This window comes from Theropithecus gelada, chromosome 20 (assembly GCF_003255815.1).
Source record: "Theropithecus gelada isolate Dixy chromosome 20, Tgel_1.0, whole genome shotgun sequence".
Lineage (NCBI taxonomy): Eukaryota > Metazoa > Chordata > Mammalia > Primates > Cercopithecidae > Theropithecus > Theropithecus gelada.
The window spans coordinates 31,779,579-31,798,467 of record NC_037688.1 but is presented as its reverse complement, the minus strand read 5'-3'; the positions used below and the strand labels follow the sequence as shown (position 1 = coordinate 31,798,467).

The 18,889-nt window shown below is 46.9% G+C and overlaps 1 protein-coding gene across 8 annotated transcripts in view; it reads left to right on the top strand.

The window, feature by feature from the left end:
• LOC112613720 (ATP-dependent RNA helicase DDX19B) overlaps window positions 1-7,468 on the top strand; it is a 48,335-nt gene extending 40,867 nt beyond the window's left edge. For all 8 annotated transcript variants that reach the window (XM_025369453.1, XM_025369452.1, XM_025369445.1 and 5 more), the window contains 5 exons: window positions 2,167-2,344; window positions 2,678-2,915; window positions 4,572-4,734; window positions 5,808-5,999; window positions 6,360-7,468. In XM_025369453.1, coding sequence (XP_025225238.1) covers window positions 2,167-2,344; window positions 2,678-2,915; window positions 4,572-4,734; window positions 5,808-5,999; window positions 6,360-6,421 — 833 coding nt within the window. In that variant the 3' untranslated portion in view covers window positions 6,422-7,468. The remainder of the gene's footprint in view (window positions 1-2,166; window positions 2,345-2,677; window positions 2,916-4,571; window positions 4,735-5,807; window positions 6,000-6,359) is intronic.
• Window positions 7,469-18,889: the final 11,421 nt, after the last annotated feature.

Sequence of the window (18,889 nt, the reverse complement as noted above, 5' to 3'; positions counted from 1 at the left end):
TTTTTTTTTTTTTTTTTTTTTTGAGACAGAGTCTCCCTCTGTCACCCAGGCTGGAGTGCAGGGATGCAATCCTGGCCTACTGCAACCTCCGCCTCCTGGGCTCAAGTGATTCTCGTGCCTCAGCTTCCTGAGGAGCTGGGATTACAGGCGTGCGCCACCACACCCAGCTAACATAAAAGCAACTGACATATTTGAAATACATGCCAGGATAGAGCTGAAGGGGCAGAGTGCATTAGAAAGATAAGAACTGTGAAAAAGTCTGCCTAAGAGGAAGTGTCCCAGTCTGTTGTTGACAGAAATGTTGACAGAAAAAAAATAAAGATCAGATACTTCAGAGAGAATTGGATGATTACAGAGATGAGAAGAATGCTACTGAAGAGGATTCATCTTCTAATTGTTTATATCCTTACTATGTCTTTTCAGCATTTTTTTTTTTTTTTTTTTTTTTTGAGAGGGAGTCTCGCGCTGTCGCCCGGGCTGGAGTGCAGTGGCCGGATCTCAGCTCACTGCAAGCTCCGCCTCCCGGGTTCACACCATTCTCCTGCCTCAGCCTCCCAAGTAGCTGGAACTACAGGCGCCCGCCACCTTGCCCGGCTATTTTTTTTGTATTTTTTAGTAGAGACGGGGTTTCACTGTGTTAGCCAGGATGGTCTCGATCTCCTGACCTCGTGATCCTCCCGTCTCGGCCTCTCAAAGTGCTGGGATTACAGGCTTGAGCCACCGCGCCCGGCCAGCATTTTTTTTAATTTTTGAATTTTTGTGGGTACATAGGTGTATATGTTTATGGGGTACATGAGATGTTTTGATACAGGCATGCAATGCATAATAATCACATCAGGGTAACTGGGGTATCCATTGACTCAAGCACGTATCCTTTCTTTATGTTATAAACAATTTTAGTTTGTGGTTGTTTTTTTTGGTTCTTGTTTTTGTTTTTTTAGACGGATTCTCACTCTGTTGCCCAGGCTGGAGTGCAGTGGTGCAATCTCAGCTCACTGCAACCTCCACCTCCCGGGTTCAAGAGCTTCTCCTGCCTCAGCCTCCTGAGTAGGTGGGACAACAGGTGCCCACCACACCTGGCTAATTTTTTTTTATTTTTAGTAGGGATGGGGTTTCACCATGTTGGCCAGGCTGGTCTTGAACTCCTGACCTCAGGTGATCTGCTTGCCTTGGCCTCCCAAAGTGCTGGGATTACAGGCGTGACCCACTGCTCCCTGCCTGTTTTTTTTTTTTTTTTCAGACAGAGTTTCACTCTTGTTGCCCAGGCTGGAGTGCAGTGGCGCAATCTCAGCTCACTGCAACCTCTGCCTCCCGGGTTCAAGTGATTCTCCTTCCCCAGCCTCCCAAGTAGCTGAGATTACATGAGCCCACCATCACACCCAGCTAATTTTTGTATTTTTAGTAGAGATGGGGTTTCGCCATGTTGACCAAGCTGGTCTCGAACTCCTAACCTCAGGTGATCTGCCTCCCAAAATGCTGGGATTAGAGTCATGAGCCACCGTGCCCAGCCCTTTTAGTTATTTTTAAATGTACATTAAATTGTTGACTGTAGTCACTCAGTTGTGCTATCAAATACTGGATCTTACTTATTTTAATTGTATTTTTGTACCGATTACCTTTTCAGCATTTTGTCTGGTTTTATGTCCATTAAATACTATAGTGTTATCCTCACGTTTCCTTAATATATTAATGCAAACAGCAAAACATTTGCATTAAAATATATAATAGGTTTAGAATTTCTCAGAAAGAAGAGCTGGCTTTGCCTTTGAAATACCCATGGAGGCGGGCACGGTGGCTCACGCCTGTAATCCCAGCACTTTGGGAGGCCGAGGCAGGTGGATCACCAAGTCAGGAGTTCAAGACCAGCCTGGCCAAGATGGTGAAACCCGTCTCTACTAAAAATACAAAAAAAATTAGCCAGGTGCAGTGGCAGGTGCCTGTAATCCCAGCTATTTTGGAGGCTGAGGCAGGAGAATTGCTTGAACCTGGGCGGCAGAGGTTGCAGTAAGCCAAGATGTTGCCACTGCACTCCAGCCTGGGCAACAGAGTGAGACTCCGTCTCAAAAAACAAAACAAAACAAAACAAAAACAAAAAGAAAAAATGCAAACAAACAAAAAAAAACAAAAGAAATATCCATGCATGGAAAACATCTTGGGTCTCCACAGTGGAAAGAGGCCAGAAGATCAGCGAGCAGATTGTCATTGGCACCCCTGGGACCGTGCTGGACTGGTGCTCCAAGCTCAAGTTCATTGATCCCAAGAAAATCAAGGTGTTTGTTCTGGATGAAGCTGATGTCATGATAGCCACTCAGGGCCACCAGGATCAGAGCATCCGCATCCAGAGGTAGGGATCTCGAGGGCAGAGGACTCCTCAGCCTCCCCATCTGCAGTGTCTTCTCCCTTCACTTCAGACGCCTCCTCTGGCCTCTGCCAGGGACTTGTCTTTCGTACTCTCAGCAGCATTTGTTTGACAGGCCATTTCCATGTCAGCACTGACCACAGTCCCTCCCAGCCCGGGCTGAGAAAGGAGACCCCAACCCCTGTCCCCCACCGAGGCCTGCTGCTCCTCCTTCCCCTTCAGCCTTCCTGGGCATCTAGACCCTCCCAGCTGGGGAGGCTGTGCTTCCGCTGCTTCCCGGGGCCACCTGGGGCCACATGCCAGGGCCTTCCCTTGCAGGATGCTGCCCAGGAACTGCCAGATGCTGCTTTTCTCTGCCACCTTTGAAGACTCTGTCTGGAAGTTTGCCCAGAAAGTGGTCCCAGACCCAAACATTATCAAACTGAAGCGGGAAGAAGAGACCCTAGACACCATCAAGCAGTACTATGTCCTGTGCAGCAGCAGAGACGAGAAGTTCCAGGCCTTGTGTAACCTCTATGGGGCCATCACCATTGCTCAAGCCATGATCTTCTGCCATGTGAGTAGTAGCAGCAGTGGCAGGCCTGGCCCTTCCCTCTCAGCCAGCTCCCCACAGGGCTCAGGAGGACTGGATGCCCCTGGGCGCCATGGGAAGAAAGGAAGTGGTTTGTTCTCCTAAGGTTTTAATGAGTTGTAAGAGGGAGACTTTGATTCCACTTCTTAGTGATTACTGGGGGAAAAAAACCCCAAGTAACAGCCAATGAAATAATCTTTAGATTTTTAAGAATATAAGCTGGGCAGCCAGCACGGTGGCTCATGCCTGTAATCCCAGCAATTTTGGAGGCCAAGGCAGGTGGATCACCTGAGGTCAGGAGATCAAGACCAGCCTGGCCAACATGGTGAAACCCTGTCTCTACTAAAAATACAAAAAATTAGCCCTGTGTGGTGGTATGCACCTATAACCCCAGCTACTCAGGAGGCTGAAGCAGGGGAATCGCTTGAACCCAGGAGGTGGAGGTTGCAGTGAGCCAAGATTGTGCCATTGTACTCCAGCCTGGGTAACAAGAGCAAAACTCCGTCTCAATACAAAAACAAACAAACAAAAAAACCCAACAACAAAAAAAGAATATAAGCTGGGCAAGTACATGTAGTCCCAGCTACTCAAAAGGCTGAGGTGGGAGGATCGCTTAAGCCCAGGAGTTCAGGCCAGCATGGGCAACAACATAGTGAGACCTCATCATTAAAAAAATATATATGGCTGGGCACGGTGGCTGACGCCTGTAATCCCAGCCCTTTGGGAGGCTGAGGTGGGGGGATCTTCTTGAGCCCAGGAGTTCAAGACCAGTTTGCACAACATAGCAAGATCCCATCTCTATAAAAATTTTAAAAATTAGCCAGCCGTGGTGGTGCGTGCCTATGGTCCCAGCTGCTTGGGAGGCTCAGATGGGAGGATTGATTGAGCCCAGGAGGTTGAGACTGCAGTGAGCTGTGATTGTGCCACTGCACTCCAGAGTGGGCAACAAAATAAGATCCTGTCTCAAAAAATATATACAATTTTAATATATATATTTTTTTTGTTTGTTAGTTTTTGAGATAGGGTCTTGCTCTATCATTCAGGCCAGAATACAGTGGCATGATCATAGCTCACTGCAGCCTTGGCTCTTGTTACTAGGGCTACAGGTGTGTGCTCCATGTATGTCAGGCTAATTATTTTTATTTTTGTAGAGATGGGGTCTTGCTCTGTTGTGCAGGCTGGTCTCAAACTCCTAGCCTCGAGCGATCTTCCAGTCTCAGCCTCCCAAAGCGCTGAGACTACAGGCATGAGCCACCATATCTGGCAAGAACATAGACTATTTAGGAATGAAGATCTTTAGCTAAAACCACACTCTCCCTAGATAAAAAACTAACAGCAGTTACGTAACTTATCTAAAAAGAAAGAAATCATATGACGAAAATTCTATTTGAAAAAAAAAATTTTTTTTGAGATGGGTTCTTGCCATGTTGCCCAGGCCAGCCTTGAACTCCTGGGCTCAAGTGTGTAGCTTGGACTGTAGGTATGTACCACCATACTTCACTGATAAATTTTAAGCCTAACCTCCTAACTGGATTTAGCAGCGCCTTCATGTATTTTAATTGTGGCAAGCCACTTTTTTGCAGTTGTCTTCCTCTTGTTTTTAACAGGTCTGTTCATATAAAACAATTCTTTTCACTACAGACTCGCAAAACAGCTAGTTGGCTGGCAGCAGAGCTCTCAAAAGAAGGCCACCAGGTGGCTCTGCTGAGTGGGGAGATGATGGTGGAGCAGAGGGCTGCGGTGATTGAGCGCTTCCGAGAGGGCAAAGAGAAGGTTCTGGTGACCACCAACGTGTGTGCCCGTGGTGAGCAGAGGATGTGTCCCACCTGGTCTGCCAGGCTCGGGGTCCCAGGCCCAGTTAGAGCTAGAAATCCTTGTACACAGGGAAGTCAGATGGTCTCAGGGAGATGGGTGGGGTTGGTGACAATATTCCTTTCTAGGAGAGACTGCATTTCCCTCCGGTGATAAAAACTCCCACAGAAGCCAGGAGTCCTGACTTGGTGGAAGGAAATGTACAGGCATCTGACTGGTAGAGAACGGAGCCTGCTCTTCCAAGGGCGCCCATCTCCAGAACATTGTGTCTCCTGGAGGCTTACTGACTGATTTCATAATTTTGTTGGCACCTGCCAGTTTTGTTATTTTCCTCCAGGTTCTGCTATATGCCTGTATGTGCCCTCTCTTGTACCCAATTCCCAGAGTTGGCCTGTCCCCCCAGTTTTTTTTTTTTTTAGACAGAGTCTCGCTCAGTAGCCCAGGCTCGAGTGCAGTGGCACAATCTCAGCTCACTGTAACCTCCACCTCCTGGGTTTAAGTGATTCTCCTGCCTCAGCCTCCTGAGTAGATGGGATTACAGGCGCCTACCATCAAGCCCAGCTAATTTTTGTATTTTTAGTACAGCCGGGGTTTTGCAGTGTTGGCCAGGCTGGTCTTGAACTCTTGACCTCAGCTGATCTGCCTGCCTCGGCCTCCCAAAGTGCTGGGATTACAAGTATGAGTCACCATGCTCGGCCCCCCAAATTCTTTCCCTCTAACCAAAGTTGGTATGCATTGACTTACCTTTGGACAACAGTGATTTTTGTCTCTTGTCCTTACTTCTCTCTGTCTCCAACTCTCAGGGACTCATTCATCACCTCTCCCTGCACCCCACCCCGTGGCCCCTGCTAGTTTGGTTTTTGTGCCTGTAGTTTTGCTTTTGGGCATCATCTAAATCTTGCACTGCATGGCCTTTCAGATCTGGCTTCCTACACTTGACGTCATATACATCTCTTAGTGCCGAGTTCCCTTAATGCTGAGTCATGCTCCATTGTATGGATGGACCACATGACTGATTTGTCTCCTGTCCTTGGTCTTCTCAGCTTCCATCTCTCCTTCCTGCAGGCATCGATGTTGAACAAGTGTCTGTCGTCATCAACTTTGATCTTCCCGTGGACAAGGACGGGAACCCTGACAACGAGACCTACCTGCACCGGATCGGGCGCACAGGCCGCTTTGGCAAGAGGGGCCTGGCAGTGAACATGGTGGACAGCAAGCACAGCATGAACATCCTGAACAGAATCCAGGAGCATTTTAGTGAGTCCCGGGGAGGGTCCTGTGCCTGGTGCCCTTTACTAAGGGGGGTGGAGTGAGGAAAGGGGTAGGATCTTCTGTAGCCCTGAGAGAGGCTCTGTCCCTGGCACACTCCCCTCCTTTCTGACCATATGGCAGTTCTCAGGGCCACACCTGGAGACTTCAGGACCCAAGGACTCCAAGGACAGCTCCCCCATGACCGGGCTTCGGGGCGTGGGGCTCTGACTGTTGCTGTCAGTGACTAGGGGCCCTGCTGCCCCCTGCTCAGGCACCCAGAGCCTTTGGGGATGAATGAATGATTGCTGTGGCCCGGGGTGGGGCACATTCCTGGGCACAGTAGAGACCTGTATATTTTTCCCCCAGATAAGAAGATAGAAAGATTGGACACGGATGATTTGGATGAGATTGAGAAAATAGCCAACTGAGAAGCTCCACTAGCCACTGGTGCCAGCCCTGACACTGCCCCTGCACGGGAGAGAAGTGCGTTCAGGGCACAGCCCCCAACATCACCCCAAGGACAACGGCATGAGTAGAGAGAAACTACCTACCTCACTTCAAATTATGTTTGGACTTGACAAAAATGTGTGCAAATGATGGGGGATGGTAGAAAAAAATTATTTACACAACCTTGGAAGATTAGGCATGAATACACAGAGATTTACCTTTTGGAAGTTTCATCTTTTAATTTGGCCAGTGTTTCCTTCATGCTAATCTAGATGCTGTGGCTGATTGCTTGCCTAGGATCTCCTGTGGCAGCCTCTGCTTGTTCTCTGGGTTGGAGTGGATGGGCCAGCCTCCAGCTCCTGTGGAAGTAATGGAATAGCGGTGAAAAGGGAACACAGAGAGGGAGGCCTCCAGTAAGATAGGTGTGTAAGCCCAGCCATCATGTTTGGAATGGCATGAAGCAGCAGAGGCCTGAGAGCTGCTGCTTTGGACTTGGGGGTGGCACAGCTCACCTGAGTATTGCCAGCCCCCTGTCCTAATGCCCACAGCAGAAGGGCATTTGTTAAATAAGCACGGACCAAAATGCCAGCTTCTCCGACCTGTGTATATGGGTTTGTGTCACGGACTGTGACCTGTTCTTGGTGGGTGCAGTCTGTGTAGAGTGCACATCTGATTATTGGTAGGTCCCGTGCCTGTGCTTAAGCAAGTCCTGTAGAGAAGTCATCGTGGAGAATTAGTGGTGCCCCTAGCTTGCCACAAAACCTGGTCTCATGAGCATCTGCAACATCCTTTTTACATCCTTTATATCACCTTACCCCATAGTAGCCCCAAGCAAATGTGATCTGAGGTTTAGATCCTCAGTGAAAATTGTGGTTTCAAGTCTCTCATGGCTAGCCTCAAGGCAGTTCTAGATGTGGTCAGCAGTAATCACAAATTCTTGTTTTGTTTCCACACCCAGAAGGCAAGTTTTGTCAGAGCTGGGGAATAATTTCAGATATTTGACATATTGATTATAAAGGGCTTCTGAACGTCTGTGTTTACTGCCTTTGGAATACAAACAGAAGCAACTGAGGGACTAGCTGCACTACTGCCATTTGTCTGTCCAAGGCAAGAGTATCACCAAGGCCTTTGCTCCAGCCTTACTTGGCATCTTTGTGCAAGATAGAGCAAACAACAGTAATGGACACTTCTCATACCTGGCCAAGGCTGTTGTACCTTGGCCAGGTACGACATGTTGTGTGTTGGTATCCACAAAATGATGGCAAAGATGAGAGGAACCTGAATTGCCAGAGCAATATGAAACCTGAGCCAACAGGAGTACTCTGCAGTTCTTTGGCTTTCAGAGTGGTCACTTTCTCTAGAACCTGGAAGAAGAGTTTTATGTGCTAAGAACGATTGTGATCCTAGGTCTTCCTTGTAGGCATCTCTGTATTTAGGCCAGATCTGTCTCCTGGGAAGGGAAGGAGCCAATGTCAGCCTCCAGGTGATTTATTTAGTCTGACATTACAAAGAGACCAATAGACTGCCAATTCTACCACATTCCCCTGGGGGGTACTTGACTATGTAGTCTTCTCTATGCTTCTGGTCAACTCTGACACATCTTGGAATTCTTGTAAGAAAAGAAATTTTTATACTTTTTTCTCCTTCCCTGAGTCCTGTGGACCAACCCTGAAACACCAAAAACAAGGGCAATAATTAAAGAAGTATAGACTCTTTAGTAGGCCACAGGCAGAGCAGACCCCCACCTTCTCACAGCACATACAACCTCTCTACTGGTGTAGCCCCAAGTCTGAGACGGAAAGTGGGAAGTAGGGTGCTGCAGACTGTTTGAAAGCAGGACGAATGGGAATCTGGTAGAAGCATAGGTCAACAGTTCTTGTTTTTTTGGAGATGGAATCTCACTCTGTCACCCAGGCTGGAGTGCCACAGCATCACCTCGGCTCACTACAACCTCCACCTCCCAGCTTCAAGCAATTCTCCTGCTTCAGCCACCTGAGTAGCTAGGACTACAGGTGCATGCCACCAAGCCTGGCTAATTTTTGTATTTTTAGTAGAGATGGGGTTTCATCATGTTGGCCAGGCTGGTCTTGAACTCCTGACCTCAAGTGATCCACCCACTTTGGCCTCCCAAAGTGCTAGGATTACAGGCATGAGCCACCGTGGCCAGCCAACAGTTCATAATTAGGGGTCTTGGACCTCTAAGAATTCACTGGATGGGTTTCATGGAGTCTATGAAATATATATGTATGGGGGGAAATTCACCTCCGATATTCAACATGGGTTCTTTTCTATTTCCCTAAGTGTCAGCTGGTCTGAGAAATAAAGGGAAAGAGTACAAAAGAGAGAAATTTTAAACCTGGGTGTCCAGGGGAGAGATCACATGTTGGCAGGTTCTGTGATGCCCCCTGAGCCATAAAACCAGCAAGTTTTTATTAGTGATTTTCAAAAGGGGGGGGTGTGGGTCACAGAGTTCACATGCTTCAAAAGGTAATATCACAAAGCAAATGGAGGCAGGGCAAAATCACGACCACAGGATGGGGCAAAATTAAAATTGCTAATGAAGTTTCAGGCACTCATTGTCATTGATAACATCTTATCTCCTGACAGGGATTGAGAGCAGACAACCTGTCTGACCAAAATTTATTAGGTGGCAATTTCCTCATCCTAATAAGCCTGAGAGCAATATGGGAGACTGGGGCTTATTTCATCCCTTTGTCTACAACCATAAAAGACAGCCGTCCCCAAAGCGGCCATTTTAGAGCCCTCCCCTCAGGGACACATTCTCTTTCTCAGGGATGTTCATTGCTGAGAAAAAGAATTCAGCAATATTTCTCCTATTTGCTTTTGAAAGAAGAGAAATAGGCCGGGCGCGGTGGCTCAAGCCTGTAATCCTAGCACTTTGGGAGGCCGAGGTGGGCAGATCATGAGGTCAGGAGATCGAGACCATCCTGGCTAACACGGTGAAACCCCGTCTCTACTAAAAAATACAAAAAGAAAAACTAGCCGGGCGAGGTGGCAGGTGCCTGTAGTCCCAGCTGCTCAGGAGGCTGAGGCAGGAGAATGGCGTGAACCTGGGAGGCGGAGCTTGCAGTGAGCTGAGATCCGGCCACTGCACTCCAGCCTGGGCGACAGAGCGAGACTCCATCTCAAAAAACAAAAAAAAAAAAAAGAAAGAAAGAAGAGAAATATGGCTCTGTTCTGCCCGGCTCACAGCAAGTCAGAATTTAAAGTTATTGCCCTTGTTCCCTGAACATTGCTGTCATCCTGTTCTTTTTTCAAGGTGCCCAGATTTCATATCGTTCAAACACACATGCTTTACAAACAATTTGTGCAGTGAATGCAATCATCACAGGGTCCTGAGGCAACATACATCCTCCTCAGCTTACGAAGATGATGGGATTAAGAGATTAAAGACAGGCGTAGGAAATAACAAGGGTATTGATTGGGGAAGTGATTAAGTGTCCATGAAATCTTCACAATTTATGTTCAGAGACTGCAGTAAAGACAGGCATAAGAAATTATAAAAGTACTAATTTGGGGAACTAACAAATGTCCATGAAATTTTCACAATTTATGTTCTGCCAGGCTTCAGCCGGACCCTCCGTTCGGGGTCCCTGACTTCCTGCAACATATGTGCAGTAGTTTGAGTTTAAATGTATTTTCCTGGCTGGGCACAGTGGCTCACGCCTATAATCCCAGCACTTTGGGATGCCAAGGTGGGCGGATCACCTGAGGTCGGAAGTTTGAGACCAGCCTGACCCACATGGCAAAACCCCATCTCTACTAAAAATACAAACTTAGCCAGGCTTTGTGGCACATACCTATAATCCAAGCTACTTGGTAAGGCTGAGGCAGGAGAATCGCTTGAACCTAGGAGGCAGAGGTTGCAGTGAGCTGAGATCGCGCCGTTGCACTCCAGCCTGGGAAACAAGAGCAAAACTCCATCTCAAAAACAAAAACAACAACAAAAATAATAAATGTATTTTCCTGGGGAGACTCCCAAAATAGTACATGTCTTTTAAAAAGGTAAGTCCCACTGTTGCGGATGGTTCTGGCATGTCACCCCAGCATTACTACAGGTCATATTTCTTCCTTATTCCTTCCATATTCATTCCTGACAGTGCCTAGCTCCCAGGGCCATAGCTGCCTCTGTGACCTTGTGTAGCCTAGAGCCAACAGTGATGTAAATCTGCATTGAGCTTGGTGAGCTTTGGTCCCCAGGGATTCTTTTACTGATTTTAGTAAGTACCTATATATGAAATGATAGCTGGGTGGGTTGACTCATGCCTGTAATCCCAGCACTTTGGGAGGCTGAGGCAGGAGTACTGCTTGAGCCCTAGAGTTCAAGACCAGCCTGGGTAACAAAGTGAGACCCTGTCTCCACAAAATACTTTTAAAAATTAGCCAGACATGGTAGTTCATGCCTGGAGTCCCAGCTACTGGGGAGGCTGAGGCAGGCAGATTGCCTGAACCCAGGAATTCAAGGCTTGAGTAAGTTATGATTGTGCTGTTGCACTCCAGCCTGGATGGCAGAACAAGACTCTGACTCAAAACAAGAGAAAAAAACACCAGGAGCAGTGGCTCATGCCTGTAATCCCAGCACTTTGGGATGCCAAGGCGGGCAAATCACCTGAGGTCAGGAGTTTGAGACCAGCCTGGCCAACATGGTGAAACTCCACCTCTACTAAAAATACAAAAATTAGCTGGGTGTGGTAGTACATGCCTGTAATACCCACCTACTTGGGAGGCTGAAGCAGGAGAATCACAGGAACCCAGAGGCACAGGTTGCAGTGAGCCGAGATCTCACCACTGTACTCCAGCCTGGGCAACAGAGTGAGACTCTGTCTCAAAAAAAAAAAAAAAAAAGAAAAGAAAAGAAAAAAGAAATGATAAACTGTTCTAGAACAGAGAAACCTGGGAAAAGGAATTTTTGGCCCAATGGAAAATTCTGGATATATTCATTATCTATAAATAATGCATGTTATTATTTTTCTTGAGTGTCATTCATTGGCTATATGCCTAAGAACTAATTGTTGATGTATTCTTGTTAATTGATGATTAACCTGAATTGAGGATTAACATGAAGATTAATAATAATTCATGTTAATTGAACTTAATTATGAAGTTTTCATATTACCAAGAAATCATTAATGAGTATGAGAAGGAAACAGCCGGGTGCAGAGTGTCACACCTATAATCCCAGCTACTTGGGAGGCTGAGGCAGGAGGATCACTGGAAGCCAGGAGTTCGAGACCATTCTGGGCAAAGACCAAGATCTTGTTTCTTAAAAAGTTTAAAAAAGAAAATTAAGCCAGGCACAGTGGCTCACTCCTGTAATCCCAGCACTCTGAGAGGCCAAGGCAGATGGACTGCTTGAGGCCAAGGGTTTGAGACCAGCCTGGGCAACATAGTAAGACCCTATCTATAAAAAATAAAAAATTACAAAAGAATTAGCCAAGTGTGGTGGCGCATGCCTTTAGTCCCAGCTATCCAGGAGGCTGAGGTGGGAGGATCACCTGAGCCAGGGGGGTTGAGGCTGCAGTGAGACATGCTCCATGCTACTGCACTCCAGCCTGGGCAACAGAGCAAGACCCTATCTCCTGAAAAAGAAAGTAGGAGAAACAGCAGTATGTTTTTGGTTGCTGGTATTTGGGTATTTTTGTTTTAACAAGGCTAATGTCGTAAAGTTTAGCATTCAATGCATTGGGATTGCCCATGGCTGAGCTCTATAGTCATTCTGAACTGGCGTGGTGGAGGTGCTCATGGTCACATTGGTTGAAGTTTTCTGAAATCTGTAATGTGTAAACCTATTTGGGTCTGTAAGTTATCTTTGAGCTTAGATGAAATTCCCTGTGAATGCTCTGTAAAGCAAAGCAAGTTTTCCATTGATATGTAGATCACTGTCCCAGTGTTGGACTGAAATGCTTAGTTCAGCAGTTTTCACAGTAATGCTGTAAATCACAGCTTTCCAGTGAATATTGTAAATGCAAAGAATTCACCATGAGGTGGGTTTTGTGCAATTTTTCACACATAGAACTTATCAGTATTAATGCTATAATATCACAGTCACCAGTGAGTCACTCCATACTTGTTCAGGTCAGAAGAAATACAAGCAGGAGAAGCTGAAGCCACAGTAACAGCTGGTGGTAGATTGGAAGCATCAGGAGCCCAAGCAAGATGTATCTTCCCAATAAGCAGGACATCCTACATGGATCTAGAATGCATACATTAGGGATCCATTTGCAATATGTCAAGTTTGGTGTCAAGCACTTTCTATTTTTGTTGTTGAGATGGAGTCTTGCTCTGTTGCCCAGGCTGTAGTGCAGTGGTGCCATCTCAGCTCTCTGCAACCTCTGCCTCCCGGGCTCAAGCGATTCTTGTGCCTCAGCCTCCTGAATTACTGGGACCACAGGTGCCACCACGCCTGGGTAATTGTTGTATTTTTAGTAGAGATGGGATTTCACCCTGTTGGCCAAGGTCTTGATCTTGTGACCTCAAGGGATCCACCTGCCTCAGCCTCCCAAAGCAATGGGATTATAGGCGTGAGCCACCATACATGGCTAATTTTTGTATTTTTAGTAGAGACGGGGTTTCACCATGTTAGCCAGGCTGGTCTCGAACTCCTGGCCTCAAGCGAGCAACTCACCTCAGCCTCCCAAAGTGCTGGGATTACAGCTGTGAGCCACCATGCCCGGCCAGGTTCGTTAATTTCTATAGCAAGTAAGATTATGCCAGAGGAACAAATTAAATATTTTACTTCATCTGATTTTTTTTTTTTAACTTTCTCTGCCTTTGAAAAACTCTGACTTTGTATTTAACATCAATGGAAAGGATAACTTCAGAAAAAGCTGCAGTACTTCTAGTCTCATGGACCGTTCTTCACTGTCTCATGGACCCACACTTCACTGACCATTTCAAGACTTTCACTCACCTCATAATTCCAACCCTATCATCCCTCTCAGGTGTCAGTAAATAAGCTCCTTACTCTAAGAAAATGGCTAACATACAGAAACTGCCTCAACCTTCCACCACCAGAACTTCCTCCATGAGCACCGGTCCTTCCCTCTCCCTCCTGTTTCAATGAGAGATCCCTGTTATCTAAATTTCTCAGCTGGGTGAGATTACATCTAATCTCAGCAACTTCGGGAGGCCAAGGCAGGAGGATCCCTCGAACCCAGAAGTTTGACACCAGCCTGGGCGACACAGGGAGACCTCATCTCTACAAAAAATAATTAAAAATTAGCCAGGCGTGGTGGCTCATGCCTGTAGTCTCAGCTACTTGGGAGGCTGAGGCAGGAGAATCACTTGACCCCAGGAGTTTGAGGCTGCAGTAAGCCGTGACTGCACCATTGCACTCCAGCTTGGGTAACAAAATTAGACCCTGCCTTTAAAAAAAAAAAATTTAAAAAAAAATATATATGCACATTTTTCTGCCAATCCACCAAATTCCCTCTCCTGGCTTTTAAGAACTTGCTCTGTCAACTCTCCCCTCATATTTGCTACCTCTCTCACCCCAACAGCTCTTTCTCATTGATATTTTAACATGTTCATACTTCACAGCTCTTTACAATTCAACCCTCTATTCCTCATCTTTCAGCCTAACATGTCTCCTAATGGCAGAAAGTCTTGTAAGGTTGTACGCAGAGTCCCATTCCTCATCCCTCTGCAGTCTTGACTTCTGCTCCACCACTCCCCTCAAATAGCCTTCATGAAAGACACTGATGACCTACATGTTCCAAATCCGAACCCAAATCCGAAAACCACTTTTTTTTGAGATGGGAGTCTCACTTTGTTGACCAGGCTGGAGTGCAGTGGCATAGTCACAGTTTACTGCAGCCTTGAACTCCAAGCTCAAGTGATCCTCCTGCCTCAGCCTCCCTAGTAGCTGTGGCTACAGATGCATGCAACCACACTCAGCTTAAAAGCTACATTTTAATCCCTGTTGTATTTGCCTTCTCAGCAGCATTTAACTCTATCAACTGTCTCTTCCTCTGGCCACTCTTCTGGGGAGGAAAGTGACACACACTTTGCTTCCTGGTCTTCTCTCTACCACTTCAGTCTCCTTGGCAGACCCCTCCTTTATTCACCTCCTAAATGGGCCTGTTCCTCATGGCTGTATTCTGGGTTGTTCTCTTTCCATGCCAGAGGCAACGCTGTTTATTCCTATGGCTTTGTCTGCTGGTGACACCCAAATCTATACCAAGACCTGATCCTTGAGCTCCAGGGTCATGGAAACAAAAGCACACATGGCACTTGAACTTGGGGTGTCTTCTATGAGTCCTGTCCTCGTGTCTAACATTGAACATATGCCACTACCAAGCACTACCACTCAAAAAACCCAGGTTCTGCTCTCAGCTCTTCCTCTAACTTCCCCTCACAAAATGGTACTGCAATTGCCTGTTACTCAAGCCAGAAGCCTGGGGTTCGTCATGAATCTTCCTGCCCTGCCCTGCTGTCCTTTTATATCAGTTATCCACTGCTGTGTTGCAAATTGCCCCAAAACAATGGCTTAGACAACAGCCTTTCTCACAATTCTGAGTTGTCTGGAAAGCTCTGCTGGTCTCTCCCAGCCTGGCTGAAGCAGCTGTCTTATCCCAGCTAGTGTCTGAACTCAGCTAGGGCTGCTAGGCCTCTCCATGTGGCCTTTCATCTTCACAGTATGGTGGATGGTCTCTGGGCTCCTCCTTTTTTTTTTTTCCAGATAGAGTCTCACTCTGTTGCCCAGGCTGGAGTGTAGTGGTGTGATCTCGGCTCACTGCAACCTCTGCTTCCCCAGTTCAAGTGTTTCTCCTGCCTTAGCCTGCCCAGTAGCTGGGATTACAGGTGCCCAACACCATGCCTGGCTATTTTTTTCTTTTTTTTTTTTTTTGTATTTTTACTAGAGACAGGGTTTCATCATGTTGGTCAGGCTGGTTTCGAACTCCTGACCTTGTGATCTGGTTTCTGGGCTCCTTCTAAGAGGAAAGAGCAGAAGCTGCAAGGTCTGTTGAGGCCTGGGCTCAGAACTCTCCCAGTGCCACTTCTGTCACATTTTTTGGTGAAAGCTAACTACAGGGCCAGCCCAGATCCCACAGGTGGGGAAATAAACCTCATATCCTGGTGAGGGAAGCTATGAAGTATCTGTGGCCATCCTTCATAACTATAATTCTACCATCTATTTGGTAAAACCAAACAAAATTGTTACTCTTTGGCCATTTTTGGCCTAAGAAGCAGCACTTTTATATGGCTCAATCTAATACTTTTGGCTGGGCATAGTGGCTCATGCCTGTAATCCCAGCACTTTGGAAGGCCAAGGTGGGTGGATCACCTAAAGTCCGGTTCAAGACCAGCCTGGACAACATGGTGAAACCCCGTCTCTACTAAAAATACAAAAATTAGCTGGGCGTGATGGCGCATGCCTGTAATCCCAGCTACTCGGGGGGCTGAGGCACAAAAATTGCTTGAACCCGGGAGGTGGAGGTTGCAGTGAGCCGAGATCGCACCACTGCACTCCAGCCTGGGCGACAGAGCAAGACTCTGTCTGAAAAAAAAAAAAAAATTTTAATAGTTTGGAGTTTGTTTTTTATAGAGACAGGGGTCTCACTATGTTGCTCAGGGTGGTCTCAAACTCCTGGCCTCAAGTGATCTTTCTGCCTTGGCCTCCCAAAGTGCTGGGATTACACGTCAGTCACCCTGTGTAGCCTCAATCTAATACTTCCTGAATTCACCCTGGTCTGGATCACTGTGGTCATCTGGTCTACTACACTAGCTTCCTAGCAGTTGCCTATGCCTCCACTGAGGTTTTCCTGCAGTTCCTTTGTCTCACAACAGCCAGTAAGATATTTGCCACCTTTGAGTGTGATTACCCCACTCCTGCTGAAGACTCCCAATTCGTTTACATTTTTCCTAAGTGGCATGTGAGGCCCTCCAGATCAGGCACCTACTTAACTCACCCATTCCATTTGCTTCCCAGCTCATACCCTCTGCTCCACCTCCACTATTGCTGGACTTTCCTCAAGTTCCCTTGTACCCCTTTCCAGTCAATCCTACTCATCCTATCTCATCCCCAGGCAGCCACTGTTCTGATTTCTATCTCTATAGATTAGATATACCTGTTTTGGGCTTATATGAATGGAATCATGCAATATGTACTCTTTTTGTACCTGGGTTCTTTCACGCAATATAATGTCTATGAGATGTCAAATCTCTCCACTTGATCTTGGCCAAGAGGGCGAGAAGCGATGAGATGTCAAATCTCTCATCCATGTTACCGCATGTATTTCATTCCTTTTTATTATTATTTTTTGAGAGAGTCCTGCTCTGTCACCCAGGCTGGAGTGCAGTGGCGCAATCTTGGCTCCCGCAACCTCCGCATACTGGGTTCAAGTGATTCTCCTGCCTCAGCCATTCCTGAGTAGCTGGGATTACAGGTGCACCCCACCACGCCCGGCTAATTTTCTTTTTTTTTTTTGAGACAGGGTCTTCCTCTGTCGCCTAGGCTGGAGTGCAGTGGTGCAATCTCAGCTCACTGCAAGCTCTGCCTCCTGCGTTCACACCATTCTCCTGCCTCAGCCTCCCGAGTCGCTGGGACTACAGGCACCTGCCACCACACCCGGCTAATTTTGTTTTTGTATCTTTAGTAGAGACAGGGTTTCACTGTGTTAGCCAGGCTGGTCTCGATCTCCTGACCTCAGGTGATCCACCGTCTTGGCCTCCCAAAGTGCTGGGATTATAGGCATGAGCCACTGCGCCTGGCCCTAATTTTTGTATTTTTAGTAGAGACGAGGTTTCACCATGTTGGCCAGGCTGGTCTTGAACTCCTGACCTCAGGTGATTCACCTACCTTGGCCTCCCAAAGTGCTGGGGTTATAGGCGTGAGCCACTGTGCCTTGCCCTTTTTTTGATTTTTAATCAACATTATTGAGAGGTATAATTTATATACAATATTTTAAATACACAAGTTCTCATATAAAAATTAGCCAGGGGTGGTGGCGTACTGCTATAGTCCCAGCTACCGGGGAGCTCAGGTGGGAGGATCACTTGAGTCTGGGAGATCAAGGCTGCAGTGAGCTGTGAACATGCCACTGCATTCTAGCCTAGGTGACACAGCGAGACCCTGTCTCAAAAAACAAAAACAGTTATTCTTCCTTGGGAACTGCTTATAAAAAAGAAAAAGCAGGCCAGGCACTGTGGCTCACACCTATAATCCCAGCACTTTGGGAGGCCCAGGCAGGCAAGGCCTCCTGGTCTTGAGCTCAGGAGTTCAAGGACAGCCTAGCCGATGCGGTGAAACCCCATCTCTACTAAAAATACAAACATTATCTGGGTGTGGTGGTGTGTGCCTGTAATCCCAGCTACTTGGAAGGCTGAGGCAGGAGAGTCGCTTGAACCCAGGAGGCAGAGGTTGTAGTGAGCCAAGACCCCGCCCAGCCTGGGTAACATCTATAAATAATAGTTCCATGAGTTTAGAAATACAAAGTAGCATGACTTAACAAACTTACACATCTATGTAACCAGGCACCAATTAAGATACAGAATAATTCTATCACCGAGGAAGTTCCCTTGTGTCTGGCCCAAACAAACATCCTTCTCCACAGGTAAGCTCTGTTAGTTTTTATCACCATAGATTTCATTTGTCCTATTCTTGAATCTCATATAGATTATACAGTATGTATTTGGTGGTCCTTCAACATAATGACCAGGTGTGGTGGCTCATGCCTGTAATCCCAACACTTTGAGAGGCCAAGGAAGGGGGATCTCTGGAATTCAGGAGTTGGAGAGCAGCCTGAACAATATAATGAAGACCCCCGTCTCTGCAAAAAGTTTACAAGTTAACCGGGCGTGGTGGTGCGGGCCTGTGGGCCAGCTACCTGGGAGGCTGAGGTGGGAGGTCAAGGCTGCAGTGAGTGATCGCACCACTGCATTCCAGCCTGGGTGACACAATGAGACTCTGTCTCAAAAAAAAATTAAAAAAAAAAAAAAAAGAAAAGAGAAAAGGCATTGTGTGTTGTATTTATTGGATGATGGAATTATGGGGTTTACGGGCCTTCTGTTGCGTTCTGATTTTTGTTTTCTTACCTGTTATCGCGTTCTTAACAGTAGGCATCATACAGTATTCTCATGGAACTTTCCTTTGTTTAAAGCCTTACAGTTTGGAGACTTACACATTTGTACAGTTCAGAGACTTACACATTTAAGGTGAGATGTGACAGGCTTAAAAATAAACTTTGGAGGCCGGGCGTGGTGGCTACCGCCTTTAATCCCAGCACTTTGGGAGGCTGAGGCGGGAGGATCACGAGGTCAGCAGTTGGAGACCAGCCTGGTCATCATGGTGAAACCCCGTCTCTTACTAAAAATACAAAAATTAGTCGGGCGTGGTGGCGGGCGCCTGTAATCCCAGACAGTCGGGAGACTGAGGTAGGAGAATAGCTTGAACCTGGGAGGCGGAGGTTGCAGTGAGCCGAAATCGC